General features: G+C 46.1%; 1 protein-coding gene across 1 annotated transcript in view; it reads left to right on the top strand.

Annotated features, from left to right (window-relative positions):
- Positions 1-4,235: 4,235 nt before the first annotated feature.
- The window catches only part of LOC104915200 (metalloprotease TIKI1), a 93,754-nt gene continuing 76,710 nt past the window's right edge, over positions 4,236-21,279 (top strand). Inside the window, 2 exon segments of the mRNA XM_085214230.1 lie at positions 4,236-4,833; positions 12,413-12,970. Of these exon segments, the coding sequence (XP_085070356.1) occupies positions 4,732-4,833; positions 12,413-12,970 (660 nt within the window). The 5' untranslated portion in view covers positions 4,236-4,731.

Here is a 21,279-nt window from a genome sequence, read left to right on the forward strand (position 1 = left end):
ATCTTAAGGATTCAGTGACTCATTGGTTTCTCTTGTGCTGAAGCTTCACTTCCGTCATGTTCTCTGCGAGTCTGTTTTTAGCTTATTAACTGCAGGAAGATATTAACTACATATTTATCTGCTTGTACCCAAAAAATAAAAAAATAAAAAGCTACATGACACAATGCTACAATTACATTTTGTAACTAATTAGAGCCTTGCCTACAAAATGTCTTTCATCCTGAATGCTTTCCTAACATTTTTCAGAGTCAATTAGAAAATGAGGACAAAATAAGTGTTTTCACTCAGATAATTTCTCCTTTCTTTGCAGAAATCTTTAATTACAGTCACAAAAAAATAAGATATCTTTTTTTCCCCCTAAGACATCCTGGAAAAAAATATCATGCTAATTTAGCAGATAAGCTGAATTCAACACGTTTCTACTCATTTCAGATTTTCTTCTGATGTTCTGCAGGCAATTTCTCCTCATATTTCCTGGAAGAAATTGGACATCTATCTATGTAAATGGAATGTTTTGCAAACCCTGGGAGGATCAGACTTCCCAGTGCTTCCTGGATGGATGGCTATGTACATAGCATTGAGATCCACCTGGAGTTTCCAGGGCTGACTGCTCCTGCATCTTCCTTCTAACCCAGTGAAGGGCTTGAGAAGGGGGAAAGATCTGACAGACTGCAGCACCCATCTTTTCCATTGCCACATCAGCTGTTTTTCAGCTAGCAGGGCTGATGGCCATGCACAGGGCTGTGGTTCCCAGGCGGAAAGCCAAATTATCCTTCAGGGGCTGCATTTCCCTTTCCAGTCTAACAGCCATTTCTGGCACCTCTCTCTCTCTTCTGGGCGTAATTTCATGATATAGCCATGGTGCAAGCACCAAACCATCAGCTGAATGGGTAAGTGATGGACTGATCAGGATGAGACATTCCTTCTGGTGACAGGAAATCAGTCAAATTCACTCAGACCACTTGAACTTTACCACTGAAGTGTGTTCTGCTTCTGCTTCCAAAGCTGCCATATGATGACAACATGATTCTGTCACCCCTTCGAAGTGCTCCATAAACACAGTATTTTCTATTTGCATTAAATATGGGTTCTCTATTTACTGTGTTTCATTAGATAATGCTTTCTTTTTTACAATCTTTTTATTTTTTCCTCCTAATGTTATGAATTAATATCTGAATAATTAAGTACGTTCATGCTATTCTATTAACATCTTATTCTCATCTTTTAAACAGTTATTTATTCTTATCTTCTAAATAGATAATTTTGTGATTGCATGCTTATAAAAATACTTTCAAATTAGGGAAATGGGTTTGCAAACTGTCCTTTAACTCTTTCTAGCTTGGCTTCAAATGACCTTCTGCTGTATTTCTGAAAGGCTGAGGCCTGTTGCAATTCAGCATGTACATTCTCTTCACCTCCTGTCAGTGCCCAAGAAATTTATTTTTGTTTAGCTTTCTCTCTCCATTCAAACTGACCTTTCTTTTATTAAGATGTGTTTAGAGAAAAAGAATTCTACTCTCTACTCTTTATTTTTGGCTTCTGGCTGACTATGCCTGATAATTATGTGTAACCACTTAACTCTGTAACATATTACCCTTATTTCCCTTCGACCTGATGTAACACTTTCATACTACAAAGTTCACTAACCTGTTTTATCTCGAGGCGTAACTGGGGATGTGTGTTCCTGAATCTCCGATCCAGCATCAATACTTCTAAACAAACTTTCTCTCAAATGCAGATAAAGTAGACTACTTTTTCCACAACTCAATGAATAAAGCTCCTTTGCCTCCTGTATATTCTGCTTTATGATATCTGTTCATAATTTAAATGGTGAGAACCTAACTTTATCTTCTGTGGTATTTAAAACGTATGCTGAATCTAAACTCACTCCAACTCTGCTAGTCAGAGGGTGAATCATAGCTGACCAGCCTGTTAACAGGGTTGGAACATACTGTGCCCCAAAATCTGTGCAAATCTCTTTTGTGGCTTCTTTTGCTCAAGATTGGCTGTGTTTGGCTGCACAAAGTGGCTTTCTTTCACACTGCTGTTTAATAATAGGTAGCAAAAGCACACACACAAGCTCTAGAGGCCCTTCAGAAGTGCCCATCCTGCACCCATGCAGTGCTGCACACGCATGTGGATGCAAGAGCTCTGGGCTGTCCTCTACAGACCTGTTGTCAGCATGAACCACTCTAGAAGCCTCTCACTTCTGATATCCTCTCAGCCATCTGCCTACATCTGCTCCTATCGCCTGGGAAACTGATTCCAGTTAAACATCAGTGGTTTTATGAAACAGACAAAAATGTGCTAATTCTGAGTACAGCCAGTTCACTAGTTGGCCCTGGGGTCTTAAGGTTTTGGTTTACCTCTTCTGTACAAAGTACAGAAGCATGTCCTTAACATGAAATTCTGAAATTCTGTTGAAATCATTTCACAAGGGATGGGGTAAACCTAGCAAAGCTACAAACATTATTAAATTAAAATGCTAATTTTATTTCTTAGGTCTCTACTAATAGGTCTGGGATGCGGCTTTCTACTGAAATGTTCCACTGAAAGTATAAATTACTTTGAAAGTCTCTATGAAAGTCTCCCTTTGTCCTTCTTCTTCTACTATTTTCCATCAGCAATTCACCTCAGATAAAGCACTTCCCACCAATTCAGATATACACCAGAGAAGAACCTTAATCTGCATTGTCTAAATGCACACAAGCTGTGTCTTTCAGAAAGTGTTGCTACTTATTTTCCACTTTAGAACAGAAAGAAACTAAAAATAGTCACACAGAAGGTATCTAATCAGCTTGGCAGGACATCTCTGTGCCATGGAAGATTTATTCTTATTCTCTACAGTTCAATCTGGGCACTCTAAGAACGAATGCTATCTGGCTTCCAATCCCGGGAAGGCGTACAACCAAACATGGGTCTCACTCACTGCACCCTGGGGCAGATATATATTGTTGATGTGTTTTACACCTGTCTGCTAAGGGTGACACTTGTTTGGAAAACTGCTTTACTGGAGGGGAACTCACTTCAAGGCCTCCTGTGTTGAATCAGGGATATTCTGAGAAGGCGATGGAGAAAGATGTCACATCCTCAGCTCTTGCTCTGATAGGCACAGGAATTTCTGGCAGGCTGACAGATGGCAGGTAGCACTCTCCCTCCCTGTCTCCCTGTAAAAATAGAATAATAAAGTAGTTGAGATTACAGGTACAATGTATTGCATACATGCCAAATTCTTTGCCAGATAATGCTTTTTTTGTCCTAAATGGTCAGCAGGACCTAAGGGAAGAAGATGCATTTAATATACAATTGGTATCGTTCTCCTCTTCCAAGCCCAAGTTCACAGTAATGAACATAAAAGGCAAAACAACAAAAAACGAATGATTTTGGCTCTTGACAAAAAAATCTTGCCCTGGGGGACACTGCTTTGTACTGCGAAACCAGTCTGTACAAATGAAGGCAGAGACAGAGATCTCTGCTCTCTAGGAGTTGGTGGGAAGCTTGTCATTGATTCTGAACCCGGGATCAGAGATCTGGATCTCTGGGATTGAAAAAGATGCGTTTGAAATTAAAAATAAAGCTGAAGGCACAATGACTGCCTGAGTCTGCACACAGCCTGGCACAGATAGCCAGCACTGTGCCCATTGCCTGGCCTGTGGTATTTAATTAAAACAACAGTGGGTGATAAAAAAGGGAAAGCTCCATGCAACACCTTGGTTCACCTTGGTGGGCAGTGGAGGGAGAAGCCCTGAATGTGCTAAAGCTAAATTATTTAGTAATTATACTAAAACGATTAGAAAGATGCTGCCATAAATAAATCGAAACCGTAAGAAAGTTCACTGTTATAATTCATGCATGACAAAAACAAAACAAAAACCAACAGTCTTGGCAGGTATCAGATCTGATCATCAGCAATATGTACTTTTTCAAGGATTAGATACCAGTTTCCTCAGAAAATACTGCTGAGTTCTACAAGTAGAGACGGTGGTATGCCCTTCAGCACGTATTTGTCTTTAACAGACCACACCACTTGTGCAAAGCACACTGGACATGGTTTCAGTGGACAAACTGCACGACGACACAGCCATGCTGAAACGAGTCAAAGGCTCCCGCGTTCTACAGTCGGTCCGAAGTCGGATGGGCAATAAAGAGGCTTGGGAAGGATCACAACTTCGATTCCTCACTTAGAGAAGGGCAGCAGGCAGGAGGGCAGAGGGTAGGCAGGGCAGGGCCGGGGGCGCGGCGTCTGCTCCGAGCGGGGGCGCAGCTGCCCCAGCCCCGGGGCCAGGCCGGGACAGCGCGGCGATGCGGACGGCGGGGAGAGGGGCCGAGGGATCTCCAACCTCCACCCCCGCCGCCGCCACCGCATCGCCCGCCCCCGGTGCGGCGGGCCCCGCGCCCTCCCCTTCCTCCCCCCGCGACCCCCCGCCCGGCACGGGACTCTTTAAGAGGAAGAGGGAGCAACTGGAGGGCTTGGCTAGGGGATGGGGCCGCTCCCGCGAGGGCTATGGGACTGAGCCGCCTGGGTAAAAGAAGTTAAAAAATAATAATACGCGAGAAGAAAAATAGCAGAAGAGTCGGGTATTTATAAAGAGAAAAAGAAGAGAGAGAAAAAAAAAAAACAAGAGGGGGGTAGGAGAGGAGTGGAAACAGGAGGAGAGAGGAGGGAAGGGGGGAAAAAAAAAAAAAAAGAACGCCGTCCCCAAATTGTGCCAACTCCGGGATCGAGCAGGGATGGTGCACCCCGGCTGGGTCTGTCTGCTGCAGAGCCTCCTCCTGCTGGCCAGAGCGCGGCAGAGTCGCGGCCCCGCCGGCGCCTGCCCGCTCCGCGGAAAGGTAAGCGGCGGGCGCGGAGGTGGCGGGGGGTCTCCTTCCCCCAAGGGCAGCCCGGGTTGGGGACGGCCCAGCTGCGGACGGACAGTGAGGGAACGGCGGTGCCGCGCCGTTCTGCGCCCGGGAGGCCAAGCACCGCTGCGCTTTCGCAGAGGGCGCGATGGGGGACTGTCGACGGCTGCGCTTGCACCTGAATCCGCTCCCTGCGAGGAGCCGCCCCCCGGCCGACGGCGCTGCTGCAAAAGGAAGGTCCGGGAGCAGCATGCTCCTCGCGGGGACGGCCGGTTGGCTTCCTGCTTTATCTGGAGCGTGGTGGGGCAGGTTCAGAGCAGCGGTGCCAGTGGCCTTTCAGAAATGCGGTGACGGGTTGTTGGGGTGTTGTTTGTGCTCTCACTCTTACCGATCTGAGTGCTGTGAGCGGCACGGGCTGCTCAGCCCGGGGGAGGGGGGGGAGGAGAAGTGCAGCGGAGGGCTGCCTGCTGCTCGTGATGCTTAGGCCGATGTGAAGCTCGTGGGCAGTGTCATGTCCGTTAGAAGTCAGACATAGGGAAAAAGCAGTTCTCAGTGAAGCTTCTGAGGTAAAAGCACAAAGAAGACAAGTCATCCTGAGCTTGTGTGTTATTAGGTGTGATAGAACATCCCTGCTTCCTGTAGGCAGTGGACATGGAAGTGGCCTGTCACCAGAGGTAAGGGTGGCGTGTAGCACACCACTTGCTACAGAAGCGTTTGAGTGGGAAGGGCCTCTTAAAGGCTGTCTGGTCCAACTCGTCTGCAGTGAGCAAGGACACCTACAGTTGGATCGAGTGCTCAGAGCGCTTGAGTCCAGCCTGTCCTTAAGTGTCTCCAGGAACAAGGCATCTACCACCTCTCTGGGCAACCTGTGCTAGTGCTAAACCACTTTTATCATTAAAAAAAAAACTTATTTCTTATATCCAATCTAAATCTCCTCTCTTTGAGTTTGAAACTATTTCCCCCTGTCCTGTCACAATAGACCCTGCTAAAGAGTCTGTCCCCTTCCTTCTTACAGCCCTCCTTTTGATACTGAAAGGCTGCTACTGGGTCTTTCCAGAGCCTTCTCTTCTTCGGGCTGAACAGCCCCAGCTCTCTCAGCCATTGCTGTCAGGGCAGGTGTTCCATCCCTTGGATCACTTTATGTTCTCCTGGCTGAAGTAAGGTGAGCCCCACCACCATGGCCACAAAGGGAGCCAGAAACCCTTGGAAGGAAGTGCAGCGGTGCTACACGAGGGAGGTAATAAAGCCTCGTTGCAGTATGGGAGCAGCAAGGAGGCTTGGTACTAACAAGAAGGCCTGGGATGCCCCATGACCTGCTCTTCCCCTCTCCATGCACCAGAACCAAGGTCTCAGGGCCTTGCTGCCTCCAGCTGTTGGTGCTGGGCCCCACTGCCACTGAACTGTGGCATATCCTGTAACCTAGGGCTTAAGGCACTGCCAGTGAAATAGTCTGTCTGCCTACACAGCTGTCCTGCACATGACAGTGAGTTGGAACTGAGTGGGCCTTAAGGTCTTTTCCAACCTGCACCATTCTGTGATTCTTTGATTTGGTTCTATAGGATTTATGAGAGTTAGTGGCAAAACTGAAGGTGAAGTGCTCCATATTACAGTTAAAACTGCAGTCAGTAATGAGTCTCATCATTCTTTTTTCACAGTAAAAAAGAAAGACTCTAAAGCAAGTAAAAATGTTGGAATCTAGTAGTACTTTCTTTTTTGCTTAACATCAGAGAACATTGGTAAATTTCAAGCCAGAATCCACAGCAGCATGCCAGTGGTTGTAGCTATTTAATACTTCATGATGTGTTGTTCCTGTTAGGGAGTCAACCAATTTAAATGGCTGCTTTTTTCTCTTATATCTATCCTATATCTCCTAAGTAATGTCTCTTAATTTATGGTGTCAGCCCACACCTACAGCGGTGGATGTTGGTGCTATGACAGTAGAGGTTGAACCTTCCCACCAGTATTCCATTACACATTGTTGTAGTGTGAAAGATGGCAGCAGAAGAGCAGTCGGACAGAATGGTGTCTGAGGTGGAAGTGCAGATGAAGCAAAAAGTGTGGCACTGAATTTCCTCCATACGGAAAAAATAGCACCCACTACATTCAGTGGTGCTTGCTGAACATTTCTGGAGAGCAAACAGTGAATATGAGCGCTGTGAGGCAGTGGGTGGTATATTTCAGCAATGGCAATGGCTGCAGCGGTTCACCTCTGCTGGTGCAGATGTTTATGAGCATGGCATACAGGTTCTTGTTCATCACTGGTGAAAGTGCACAGCTCATGCTGGTGACTGTACTGAAAATCAGCGTTTTGTAGCTGAGAATTTGCTCTAATGAATAGCGTTGCTATGCTCTTTGTTACAGTTTCAATGGAAATAAATAGAAGGCATTACTTTCGGAGTCACCTATGAATTTACTTTGATAGAGCAAGTAATGTCTGCTGCAAATCCTTGGCTTTTTAGTTAAAAATTCTTTTTTTTCCTTTAAATTTTTATTTTTTCTCTTCTGTCAAATGAAGACTAAACTGCGTTCCCTTAATAATTGTAATAGTAGCCAGCATAGTGTTTATCCCTGGGTGAGTTCTGGTTACAGTCTTAGCTGAGTTTTAGTGTCAGTAATGTAAATGGGCAAAAGCTTAAAAGAGCTTAAAAATGTGCCTTACGTTTCTTTGTGCATTATTGTTGCTGCATGGGGCTCTTTGTATGGTGAGTAAAGGTGCAATCTTTGCCTCAATTAGGTATAAATGGATATGACAAGACACAACATCAGAGTAGATAAGGAGGGATAAAGCCATATAGGGAGGGCTACAGGGCTGCCTGCCTGGATAAAACACTGCATGCCACATGCTCTGGCTTTTGTTGCAAGAAACATTTAAGAGCATTTTTTGGATTGAGAAACAGTGCAGTCCTGGGCTGCTGTTTGGAAGACCTAGCTGTTGGGATGATTATGAGGGTTTGGCGTTCTGGAGGACTCTGAAGCAGCAGAAGGCAGCTGCTTGCACAGCAAGTGATGTACTTTGTGCTGAAAAACTTATACTCAACATAAAAAAGGATCAAAAGGTAGAAGGAAGCAGTAGTAATGCAACTTGCTCAGTCATCTGGGCAGACCTGAGGCAGGCTTCCTTGTTTCAGAAGTTTGCATCCAGTTGCTCACTCCTCAGGTTGCAGCTGTCCTTCCCTTCAGATCCTCTGTTCCGTGGATCTCCACAACCTGTTCCTCTTGAAACTTTCACTTCCCATCATACTGTTGCTTGTTTTCTGGATGCACAGAGTACTGTCACTAGAGGCATTCTTTGTTTCTCACGTTTTTCTTTGTGTTATTTCCTAGATGTTTACTGTAACTTTATTCTCGACAGAATGTCATTTACCCCACTTTGAGCTCGTTTGTCAGAAGAAGAATAACAGATCCTATTTGGCACTTCTCTTTCAGAAGAATTATTGTTGCCTCGCCTGAATTTGTCTACCTGAAGACTACTTTCCTTGGTAGTCCTAGGAATGCTGCTGGAAAAACAAGTTACTGAAGGTTGTTAAAATGAGCTATATTGGAAGTTTGCCTTTTTTCTTCTTTTTTTTCTTTTTTCTTTTCACAGAATCACAGAATGGCCCGGGTTGAAAGGGACCTCAAGGATCATGAATCTCCAACCCCCCTGCCACAGGCAGGGCCACCAACCTCCAGATTTAGTACTAGAACAGGTTGCCCAGGACCGCATCCCAACCTGGCCTTGAACATCTCTAGGGGTGGGGCATCCAGAACCTCTCTGGGCAGCCTGTTCCAGCACCTCACCACTCTCATAGTAAAGAATCTTCTCTGAAAGCAGGAGGAAGAAACTTATTGGAAAAATAAAGAAAATACCTCTCAGTCAGAGCCTCTGTTCTGCTGAAGCAGAAAGAAGGAGGCAGGAGGTAATGGGAGTTTCCAAGGCCGCCAAGTGGACGAACAGCTTCCTGTGTCAGGAAAGATGCTGGGATATTGGGCTGGATGCTTGGGGTTCAACTATCAGTCCTTAACACTTCACTTTAGTCTCCCATTCCTCAAGCTTTTCTGTTCTTTTCCAAACCCTTCCTGAGCTGCTGAGGAAAACCCTTCATGTGCACTACACTTTCCCTGGTTTTCTGCAATTCCTAATGCTTATGTCCTTTCATTTTGTGGAACCATTATCTGCCCTTAGATAGGGTGCTTGTATAGTCATGGTGAGGTGGGGCAGCATGGCTTTCCCCATCTCATAGCAGGGAGTGAATTCTATAGGGCTATGTGTCCATAGGCTATGTTTCCATAGGTCCACTGTTTCCACCACCACCTCATAGTGCTTCTTGTGCTTTTAGTTATAAGAATTGAGCTAACTGAAGAAAATCTTTTTTTTTTTTTTCTTCTTTGCATGTGTGTATGTGCATTCAAAACAAACTCTTTGCTTGGCTGGAACCCTGAATCTGTTCACTGTCTGATCTTGTTCCCCTGGGAAGATGCTCATCATGCTGAACATCCAGAAATAATTGGATGTGGGGCTCCCCAGCAGAGATTGAATTCAGTCCTAGTGGAGATGTGTTGTGGCAGAGGGCATGTGCTGTGGCTTATTTGATGTTGCCTGAAATCTCAGTGGAGCAGTGAATCAGCAGGCCTCACGTGGGACTGCTGCTCTCTTCCTCAGGCTGCCATCCAGTTCTCCCCTTACTCCTTGTTTTTGCCATAGTGAATAAAGTATTCTGTGCCACCTGTTAAATCTGGGAGTGGAAACAGATATACACATGGTGGTCTGCACATGAAGCTGCCTGTTTTCCTATTATGCTTATGAAAGTGAAATTCCTGGAGCTGCCAAACCCAGCTCTCTCTGCAGCCTCCAGGATACTTTCACTGTTTCATGCTCCTTTCTGAAGTAAAAGCTGCGTGGTCCTGCTACAAACCAGCTGCAGCACCTTTATCTCTTGCATGCTCTCAGGAAAGTGAGGTGAGAGAGAGAGGCTGCCAGTCACGGCATATTCTGCAATGCTAAGCAAGCTTTGGCACTGCTCCTGCACTATCTCATGGCCACCTAACACATAGCTAAAGGGCTCCCCTTTTGCGGACTTGGGGAGAGATTATACCCTTCCTTTCCTCTCTGAAGCTGGACTTAAACGTGGTAAACTCTATGACCTGCACCAAGTTGAAAATAGAGCTGTCCTTCAGCCTTTGCACTAGCTCTGCATAGTGCTCGTGAGCCCAGGCAGATTGAGATGAAGGCCCATCGCCCTGGGACAGTGCTACCTCTGCTGTGGAGGTGCAAGCAGAGTGCCCGGCCACTCTGTTGAGTAAGCTCTCACTCACTACAATATGAGTGATAAGCTTTACTAGGTCTTAGTGTATTTTCTTTTAATGCCTGTGCTGTAGTCTCTACAGTGTGACGTGTTTGCTCTGTGCCTGGCTTGTGTGTTCTGTCATTGGTACTGCTGGTAGCTGGTGGCATTACTCAGCTTGCAGTATGTGAAGCAAAAACTCTGGTGATTTGGAGAGCAAAAGACTTGAGAGTGCAGTGCCAAACACCTTTCTAGCTGGGTTGTAATACAGTGATCTGGAGCAGAACTGACACTGCCAGAAAACCTCTGTCTGGGCTTGAGCCTGTGAGGTGGCTCTGTGCAGGAGCTGGACTGAAGTGTAAGAGGGCTGGTGGCCATTTGTTCCTTGCAATTTCATTTCTGTTGCTGCATGTACATGATCAGACTTGCGTGAAGTTGTGTTGACCTCCAAGCCTCATTCCTGTCCCAGGTGCATCTTCTGCCTTCTTTCATGCTTGTAGGCAAAAAACAGCACTGCTGGTCACTTCTTCCTGCTGTCTGCTGTCTACTTGTTTTTCTCACAGCAGGATAATGTCCTTCCATTTTCCCTACCGGCAAAAGGCAGGAGTGAATCTGGTCTGGTTTCCTTTCCCTTCTTGCTTTCCTGTGTGCATTCATTTTTTTTCATGTACTTTCTGGGTTTGTGTTGGATTCATACTCTGTCCCATATTCTCTTTCCCTCTTAGTACTGTATATCATGCATTCTTTTCTACCTGTGGTCTCCAGGAATGTTTTTATGATCTGTGATTTAGGAAAGTGTTCCAGGACTGTCTATTTGGTTGCAGAGATGTATCTTGTTACCCAAACTCCGGTCTCTGAGGTATCTTACATACCTTTAACGTGCCACAGAAGTGGCTGAAGACTGCTTGGTGTTTACTTACTTGTCAGCATGCTGGCAAGCTATACTGGCAGCAGCACTTTGCTGAAGTGCTGTCTGATCCATGGCTTAGGCTTGATGTGGAGTTCTAGAAGATTGTCTGGGATCAGCCATTGCAGAGCAGTCTTTTAAGATTAACCTTCCTGACCCTTGTTCTTTAGCATCAGGAAGTTACAGGCAGTGTGTTTCTAATAAATTCCTCCAAGTAGCCTGTTCTGCATTTGGCAGTCAGGCAGGTATCTCAGATGAGCACACATGCACAGTTAGCCTTGGAGCTGAGGTTAGAGTTATATGCTGACTAAAAACTGACCAGATGTTTGAGTGCATCTGGAAGCCTGTCCTCCTTCTTAAATATGCAAAGGCAATATGCCTCTTCCGGTCTGCTCAGGGAGATACAAACTGTGTCCATTCAGGAGGGATCACTGCACCTGTGATGGGAGTCATGTCTGCTATGGTGTAAAATGACTTCTGGGATCTGGACAGGACCCATTTTTCCTATCTGCTCTCCTGTCCTGGGGATGGTGTGAAGCACATCTTGCAGTAGAACAAACAGTCTGATTCTGACTTGCTGATAGCTGGAAGGTTTGGGGAGACTTTTCTAAAAGCTAGATCTAAAGAAAGAGGTTTTTCTGTTGCCTGGGACCACAGAGTAAATGTGGCCTGCAGGGTTTCTTCCCTTGTTTTTCTAAGGTATTGAATGCGTTTTTCTCCTCCATAAGAAAAAAGGCAGATTGAGCTGAGGAGCCTTGTCTACATGTCTGCCTGCCATGTGCCACATACTTGTAAAACTAGTTCTAACTGCTCCAGCAAGAATTTCTGCCATGTAGTAGTTGGTGTTATTCATTTGTTTAGTTCTTGTTCAGAGTGAAAAGTTCTATAAAGGTGCCTTCTGATTGTGTGTCATGGCAGCTTCCTTAAAGGAAGGGTCTTTGCTGTGCTGACACAAGAGGTGCCAAGGTGAAGGTGATTGACAGCCTGCCATTTCAGCAAAGTGACAGCAACTTTTGACTTGATGAAAGATGGAAGTCAGGTAAACATTTTGCAGAAGCATAGCCTGCTTGGGCTGTGCTGTTGCTACTTTTGGCAAATACTGGGAAGATGAGCTGGGATGGTGTTTCTTTTGAGAAGCTATGACATTGTCTCTCGGAAGAAAGCCAAGGCCACACTTACAATGCTTTTAATTAATGAAAGGTGAATTTTGACCTCAAGGCCTGAGAAGAAAGATACCGAAGGAGGGCTTGTTGTGTATGCATAGCCTCTTTAGTTAATATACATGCTGGCAAGCTGCCAGGTGATCTGCTGGGTTGGCATATTGTTTCTCTTTAGCCTTGTACTCAGTACCTGGTGTGAGTGTTGCACATACTCAGCTGTGTCTCCTCTTCCCTGGCAGAGTGAACTGAACTCCTTTCTGTGGACCATCAAGAGAGATCCCCCATCTTACTTCTTTGGCACCATCCATGTCCCATACACCCGTGTCTGGGATTTCATCCCAGAGAACTCCAAGAAGGCCTTTCAGCAGAGTCACATAGTGTACTTTGAGCTGGATCTCACTGACCCCTACACCATCTCTGCTCTCACCAGCTGCCAGCTGCTGCCACAGGGGGAGAACCTTCAGGATGTGCTGCCCCGTGACATCTACCGCCGGCTCAAGCGGCACCTGGAATATGTCAAACTCATGATGCCATCTTGGATGACACCAGACCAGCGGGGCAAAGGGCTGTATGCAGACTACCTCTTCAATGCCATTGCTGGCAACTGGGAGCGGAAGAGGCCGGTGTGGGTGATGCTGATGGTGAACTCTCTGACGGAGGTAGATATCAAGTCTCGAGGAGTGCCTGTCCTGGATCTGTATCTGGCCCAGGAAGCAGAACGTCTTAGGAAGCAAACAGGCGCCGTGGAGAAGGTGGAGGAGCAGTGCCACCCACTGAACGGGCTTAACTTCTCCCAGGTGGGACAGAGCTTGCAGAATGGCACAGGGCATTGGGCTGGTTGCTGGGGCAGACATGTAGCAAGTAGGAGCATGGGAATTGGCCTGGAGTGATTGCTCTCCATGTGTGGTATCTGGAGTCTTGCATTTGCTGCCCGCACCCCTTATCTCTTTGTATACGTGTGGGAGAATCTGCTAGGCTGTGGGAGTTCAGGCTGCCTCCTAAATTTGTTTAGACCTGGCCTGAGGAGGTCCCTCTCCTCTTCTCTGGAAAGCCTTGGACAGACTCCACCCCAAGTGACACTGGACCCTTGGATGTCTGCTCTATGACCCTGCGAGGCATGTTCATAGTAGGTGCCTGGGGCAGGTTGGGACTCCGTGTCTAAACTTGCTTTTGTAATAACTAGGTAAGGAGAAAGATGTAATTACCTGGGGGAAGGAGGGGCATTGTCAGTGAAGCTGGGATGTACTAGTGTTTGGAAAAGTAGCTCAGCTGACCTCTCATTACCCCGAGGAATAGGGGCTCATCCTCTGTATTAGAGTTATTTTATTTATTTATTTTCCTTCCTTTGAAGCCCAATGAGGGTCAGCAAAAACACCCTCCTTCCCACCATCCTTCCTCCCTCCCCTCCCCCCCCCCCCGCCTCTTTGGGGAGCTTCATGGATTAGTGCAGGCTCTTCCGTGCTTTCAGACCAGCTAGAATTTAGTACCAATGTACATGCACTGTCACATCAGGCAAGCCAAACAACCTCAGGTCACTTGTGAGGTCTTCAGTCCAGACTAACTGCCAGGGCAGCCTGTGTTGCAGCACCCATCCTGACTGGTGGGACCACAAGCATTCAGAAGGTGATTCTGCGGGATGGGAAGAGCTGAAGTCAGGGTGCTGTCCAACGAGGGCAGGGACAGCAGTTTGGGGTCAAATATCTGCAACTCCATCTAGTTTTCTCTGGTTCCAGCAGTGCAGAGGGCAGTGGGTACATCACTTGCACAATCCTTAGCTGCAAATGTGTCACCTTCACTTCCATCATTTGGAGCTGGAACAGCCTCATGCTTGTGTTCAGCCTTGCTTATCTGTTCTCTGAGTCCTTGTGCTCTTGCTGTCTGCTCTCAGCTGAGGCAGTCTCATCTTCTCCACCTCCTGTCTGGCTGAGGCTTTATTAATGTTGCTGCCTGTATTTTTCTTCTGCTGACAGTGCCCCTGTGGTTTAACATGTAGGAGGGGGGGCTGCATGCTTTCTGTTCTGCCTTAGAAGGCGGTGACAGCGAATCTGAAAAACATAGGTTGCAAATGATGGCCTGGTTAAGCCTACGCAACTGTTGACATTTACTTTGGGCTTTCATGCAGCTTTTTTCAAAGACCAGCTGTTGGTGTGCTATTTTCCAAGCAAAAAAGTATCAGCTGGGAAGTCAAGTGGGATGGGGATGCAGAGCTGAGTCACCCAGAGTTGCCTAACCTTGCAGCATTTACTGTGCATCTTAAGAGACCTCAGAGCCCATCTGAGGGGGACAGGGTAGCCAGAACTGCAGAGGAAACGCAGCCCTTATGAAGATTACAGACTATGGGGTGATTGCCCCATAGTAACTGGGGATGTGTATGCAAGATGCTGCTCCTCCCATGCTTGCTGTTAGAGCACAGCAGCTCATTTGCAGGGAGAAGGAGCAAGTCTGGAGCAGCTAATGCACTGTAAATTCACTTCCTTCTTCTGCTCACTGCCAGCTTTCCCATACAAGTAATGTTCAGGAAAAAGAGAACCACAGTCTATTGTTTTTTATGTTTCTAAGCAAATGCCATGTTTGTTTCACAACCTGACATGTGAACTGCTATGGTTGGCAGTTCTGTAAATTTAAAAGAGCTTTTTTCTCAGTTTGTTCAAACAGTTAATTATGTGTTTAATATAAATCAAATGAAGACTTTGATATAGGCTCTTTGAAAATGATTTTCTTTGTTTTCATGCCACTATCTGGGAACCCCTGGTATCAGACCACTACTGTCTGCCTTTCAAGTAAGCAGCAGAGACACAAAGATGACATATAAAACTGTTCTGAGGAAAAAACTCTTTTTGAGCTCTCCATCCCCCACCAGCAGAAATTGAGAGGAGGCAAGGACCTGCAGCTTAAACTGAGAGAAAACAGGGAAATGTACAGAAAGTGGAAGGAGGATTGTGTAGCCTGGGAAGAATAAAGCGACGTTGACCTCATGTGTAGAAATAAGATGGATAAAGCCAAGGTGCAGATAGAGCTGAACTTGGCAAGGGATGTGAAAAATAACAAGAAGGGGTTTTTTGGGTAGATAAGCAGGAGGAGACAGATCAAGTAGAGTTTTCACCCTCTGAGAAAGAAGGATGAAGAACTGGCTTCCTCAGACATGGAAAAAGCTGAGGAGCGCAGTAATTGCTTTGCCTTGGTCTTCACTGATTCTCAGGCTCCTCCGCATGTCTACCAGGACTCTGAAGCTCTAAATGTGGGTGAGAGCAGTGCATTCCATCCCACTGTAACAGTGGGACAAGTCCGAGATCTCCTCATGAAACTGAGTATCATCTTCCTGGACTTGTGCAAGGCCTCTAACATGGTCCCTCACAACATCCTTCTCTCTAAACTGGAAAGGTGTGGATTTGAAGAGTGGACTGTTCAATGGATTAGGAATTGGTTGGACGCAGCCAAAGGGTTGTGATCAGTGGTTCTGTGTCAGGGCAGAGACTGGTCACAAGCGGTGTCCCTCAGGGGTCGATCTTGGGACCAGTGCTCTTCAACATCTTCATCAGTGACACAGATGTTGGCATTGAGTGCAGCCTCAGCAGATTTGTAGATGACACCAAGCTGAGCGGTGCAGTCAATACACTGCAGGGAAGGGAAGCCGTCCAGAGGGACCTGGGCAGGCAGAAGTGGGCCCATCAGAACCTAATGAGGTTCGATAAGGTCAAGTGCAGGGTGCTGCACTTGAATCAGGGCAATCCCACGTATTTATAGAGACTGAGTGAAGAACCCCTTGAGAGCAGCCCTGCAGAGAAGGACTTGGGGGTTCTGGTAGACAGGAAGCTGGACATGAGCAAGCAGTGTATGCTTGCAGCCCAGAAGACCAACTGTGTTCTGGGCTGCATTAAAAAAGGGGAGGCCAGCAGGGAGAGGGAGGTGACTGTCCCCCTCTACTCAGTTCTTGTGAGGCCCCATCTGCAGTACTGCGTCCAGGACTGGGGCCCCCAGTACAGGAAGGACATGGAGCCCTTGGGTCCAGAGGAGGGCCACTAAGATGATCAGAGGGCTGGAGCACCTCTCCTATGAGGACAGGTTGAGAGAACTGGGCTTTCTTGACTTGGAGAAGAGAAGGCTGTGGGGAGACCTCATTGTGGCCTGCCAGTACTTGAAGGGAGTGTATAGACCGGAGGTAGAATGCCTGTTTATAAGGGTGGACAGTTGTAGGACAAGGGGGAATAGTTTTAAACTGAGATAGGAGAGGTTTAGGCTGGATATTAGGAGGAAGTTTTTCACACAGAGGGTGGTGGCACACTGGTTGTGATTGAGATTGCCAGTGAGGTTCTGATTGCACTGTCCTTGTGGCATTCAAGGCCAGCCTGGTGACCCTGCACATGGTAGGGAGGTTGAAACTAGATGATAGTTATTGTTCTTTTCAACCCAGGCTATTCTATGATTCTATAATTCTATGAAAACAAAGAGGGAGAACCATCTCCAGGAGGAATGATAAAATCCTTTGTAAGCGCAGCTTTTTGTTGCAGCGAAGTTGCAGAGAGATGATTTCCTTGGCCAAGACATAATTTTCTTGCTCTATATAAATGTTTTTTTCTCAAGTCTTGCTCTTTTTCCTGCTGTGCTGTGCACTGACAGCTTATTGTGTTTCCTGGTGATGAGGACTCCGAGGCTACTTGAAGGCAGTTATTTTTATTGCTATTACCTAGGTTCCTTTTTCTATCTGTGTGACCAGATGGGACCTCATTGGTATGAGTATGTAATTGCAGGTAAAGTTCTGGAGCAGTTGATCATTTATTAGCTCCTCAGGCTTGCACAGATTGCAAGTTACAGACATTTCCAAGCTAGATACTTCCTTTTCTCCCTCTGTGGAGAGTGAGCTAGCACTCCCTGTCATGGGGCTTTTTGTCTGTATTTATTCCAATTTCTTCTTTTTTGTTCTTTGACTTATTTTACCTGCCAAATCTCTTTGTTCTTGCTCAACTCAGCTGCCGGTATAGCCAAGCTGTAAAAGTATCACTTCTGTATGGTGCATCATGTTGTGCACACAACCCGTGCAGTATTTTACTGCCTCCACAATCCCTCTCTTTTGTTCCGAGATTCAGGCAACTTTGGAAATGTGGAAGGATCTCTGTGCTGGGGCATTGGTGTTAGTTCTCCTTTTTCATGCTGACCTAGGATTGTAATAGACTTTTTATCCTTCCATGCCACCTACTTTCATGGGTGCCTGCCTGATTGCAATACTCTTTAAGGATGCAAGATTCATTCCTAGTGGTATCGGAGCTTCTAGCAGCTAAAACCCTCACAGCTAAATGCAATCCCTCATGTTCTGACTGGAATGAGTTCCTCAGATCTCACAAACATTTCTTTAAAGCTGTGCACGTGCTTGTTTGTTGGATGATGTTTGCTTCAATCTAAGGGCTGTGGAGCTTTGCTTTCGGATCTGGCCAGTAGTGCTGTGAATATCAGTTTGTTGTTGGCTCAGAAAATGAGCTGGCCTTGGCCTGTGATGTGCCATGCCCTTGGAACTGTGCTTTGGCACGCTCTAGTGGTGCCAGGCTGTTTCTCATAGACTAGATGGAGCTTGAACACAAGAATTTGTTGTGTCTGTGTAGGACAAAGGCTAAAGGATATGAACTCTGCCCAACTATCACAACTTTCTAACCAGTCTGGCCAGTCTGGCTTTTGCAGGACCATAGAATAGTTTGGGTTGGAAGCAACTTTAAAGACCACCTAGTCTGAATACCTTTGCCTTGGGCAGAATCGCCACTTGCTAGATTAGGCTGTCCAGGGTCCCATCCAATGTGGTCTTTAACACATCCAAGGATGGAGCAAGGCTGGGACAGTTTTGTAGAAGAACCTAACCCCTACCAGTTCTTGATGAGAGAATTGTTTTCACCTCAGTGCTGTCCTGTGTTTGGACCTCACAACAGTGCTCTGATCCTACCTGAGCATCAGGTTACATGGCTGCATCTCCAAAAAGTGCTCGGTTTGCTGTTTGGCAGTAGGATATGGGGAGCCAATAAGGACTGCTCCTGAAATGGTGGCTTGGAAATGGGCCTTATCTTTAATATAACAACAATAATAACAAAAACCCCGAATAGATAAGTTAGAAATTGGAGAGAATTTTATCTTCTGATAATATGAGGGGCTAAGGAGGTCAGCTCTCCTAATGTTTCCATTCCTGAGGTCATGCTTCAATATCACTTTTGACAACAGCATAAACAGAGCATAGGAGATGCAAGGAAAGACACGTGGCTGGACAGTGGGAGCTTTGCAAGAGCAGTTCAGATTCAAACTTGAAGCAGCCAGCACAGATGTTGCTTGATGAAGGGGCTTCTCAAGAGAAGGGTTCCCACTGATTAGAGAACAAGCTGGACAGAAATCATTTGTGGTAACCTGATTGAATCTTCAGCTCCAGAAGTATATTTCAGAATGTATGGGTCAGGAACAACCCTTCTTCTTCAGGTGATAGGAACATCAGAGCTTTTTGCACATGAACTGGAATGAAAACAACTGAATTAAGCTTGTTCACATCATTGGCTGTTGCAGTCTGGGACTTAAATGTGTTTGTTTTCAATTTTAGTATGGACACACCTCTGTCTAGACATCAAGGATGGGAAAGTAGGCTGGCTGGTGGGCACCAAGATAGCTAAGGTTTTGTGTTTGTATTGTCCTAATTAGAGTTCAGTTAAAATCTTATTTACTACATAAGGAGTTCAGGAATCTTTTTTCTGCTAGAGTAAAAGGGGAAATCATTTGCTGACCAGTTTATTCTGCATTCAGATGGACAGAGAAATATAGAATCACGTTATGGAATGGCTTGGGTTGGGAGGGACATTAAAGACTACCCAGTTGCAAACCCCTGCCATGGGCAAGGCTGCCACCCACCGGCTCAAGCTGCTCAGGAACCCCATGCAGTCTGGCCTTGAGTGCCTCCAGGGTTGACATACCCACAGCTTCTCTGGCCAGCTGTGACACTGCCACACCACCCCAAGTAAAAAAAAAAAAAAAAAAATTCCTCCTAATAGCTATCCTAAATCTCCCCCTCTTCTGATATAAAACTGCTCTCCCTTGTCCTATCCCTATCTACCTGTGTAAAAACTAAGTCCCCCAACTGCTTATGAACTCAGTTCAGGTTGTGGAAGTCTACAGTGAGGTCTCCCTAGAGCATTCTTTTCTGCAGCCTGGCCAAACTCAGCCCCCTCAGCCTTTCTTCATAGGAGGGATGCTCCAGCCATTTGGCTGTCTTCGTGGTCCTCCTCTGTACTAACTCTGACAGCTCCATGTCTTCCCTGTGCTGGTGGCCCCAGCCTTGGATGCAGTACTGCAGTGCACTCTGCATGCATGTTAGCTACCTGACATGCACTGTCTTCCCATTGAAAATGCCATTTGCTCTGCATATTGCTCAGTGGAAGTGGAACACGAGGCAATAAACTTGTCTTTCCTCTCATCCCACAGAGATGTGGGATAAAGACTGTCTCCCAGTCTTATATGGTGAGTGTACCCATATACACTTCTCTTTTCTTGGTCAGGAGGGACTAGGTAATGAATTGTGTCTACTGGATTACTGGATTATCTTGGTCTCCTCTGACCAAGAGGTCAATACCCAGGTGGTGGACTAGCTGAAATCCTCTAATTCTCACTAAGAGCACTATTGCTATGCAAGAACATAGCTGTGGCAGAATGGGCTAGGAGGAGGGAGCAGATAGGAGCTTTGCACCAGATCTCTGCTTTTTTTCAAGCAACTAAACCAACAGTGGGGAGTGGGGAACATGGAGAGGATGTGTGCTTGGTGCCTTGCTCAATTCATGTTCAACTTGGTGTTTACTAGGACTCCTAAGTGCTTCTCTACTAAATAGCTTGCTAGCTAGTTGGCATTCAGCATTTCCTGGTGCCTAAGCTTGTTTCTGCCGCTGGGGCATTCTCCTTCTCAAGCTTTGTGAAGTTCTTGTCAACCCACCTCTATAGCCTGTCGGAGCACCTCTGGATGGCTACACAGCCCTCAGAGTCAGCTACTCCTTTAGTTTCATTTCGTATGTGAACTTACTGAGGGTGCATGCCATTCCATCCTTCAAGTTATTAATGAAGGTGTTGAACAGGACTGGGCCAAGAATTGATCCCTCAGGAATACTGCTGTTCAGTGGCCTTCAACCAGACTTTGTGCCACTGATTGCCGCTCTCAGGACCTGGCTATTCTCAGTCCTCCTTGCTGTCTGATCATCCAGCCATTCAGCATGTACTCTATGAAGATCTTGAGGCAGTCTCATCTCTATGAGACAGTACTGTAGGCTGTACTAAAGTCCAGGTAGACAGTATCCTCTATTCTTCCCTTATATAATATATAGCCAGTATATTTAATCGTAGAAGCTTATCAAGTTGGTAAAAAATGACTTCCCTTCGGCAAATCCATGCTGATTACTCCTGCTATCTTCTTGCTTTTCAAGTGCCTGGAAATGGTTTCTAGGATTGACTTCTTTGTCACCTTCTCAAGAATCAAGATGAGCTGGCCTGTAGTTCCATGGATTCCCTTTCTTGAAGACAGGAGTGACACTTGCTCTAGCCTTTGGTTACTTCTCCAAGTTGAAATGGTTGATCAAGGATTTTTGAAAGTGGACTCTCAGTGATATCTGCTAGCTTCCTCTGCACCCATGGATATGGAACACACCAAGGCCTATGGGCTTATGAAAGTCCTGTTTTAAGTTCCCTAACCTTCTACCAAGGTTACATCTTCCATGCTGCAGCCTTTGTCCCTTATCTCTGGGACCCAGGGTTCCTGAAGACTTGTTCTGTGCCAAAATTCTGAGGCAAAGAAGGCATTTGGTACCTCAGCTTTTTTGCTGTCCTTTGTAAGGCAGGTCTCCCACATTGTACAGCAGCAGACTCGTGTTTTTCCTGTTTTCCTTTTGTCACCAATGCTACTTATCAAAGCTCTTCTTGTTGTTCTTGACATCTCTGGCTAGACTCAGTTCTGGCCAGCTAAAGCTTCTCTAACTTTATCCCTGTCATCTCCGTATTCCTCCCAAAGTAACCATCCCTCTGCAAACTTCTTTTTTATTTGAATTTGTCTTGGAGCTAAGTGCTCATTGATGTAGACGTCTAGGAATTTGCGCATAACTTCCTACTT

This window comes from Meleagris gallopavo, chromosome Z, assembly GCF_905368555.1.
Source record: "Meleagris gallopavo chromosome Z, MGAL_WU_HG_1.1, whole genome shotgun sequence".
NCBI classification, from domain to species: Eukaryota; Metazoa; Chordata; class Aves; order Galliformes; family Phasianidae; genus Meleagris; species Meleagris gallopavo.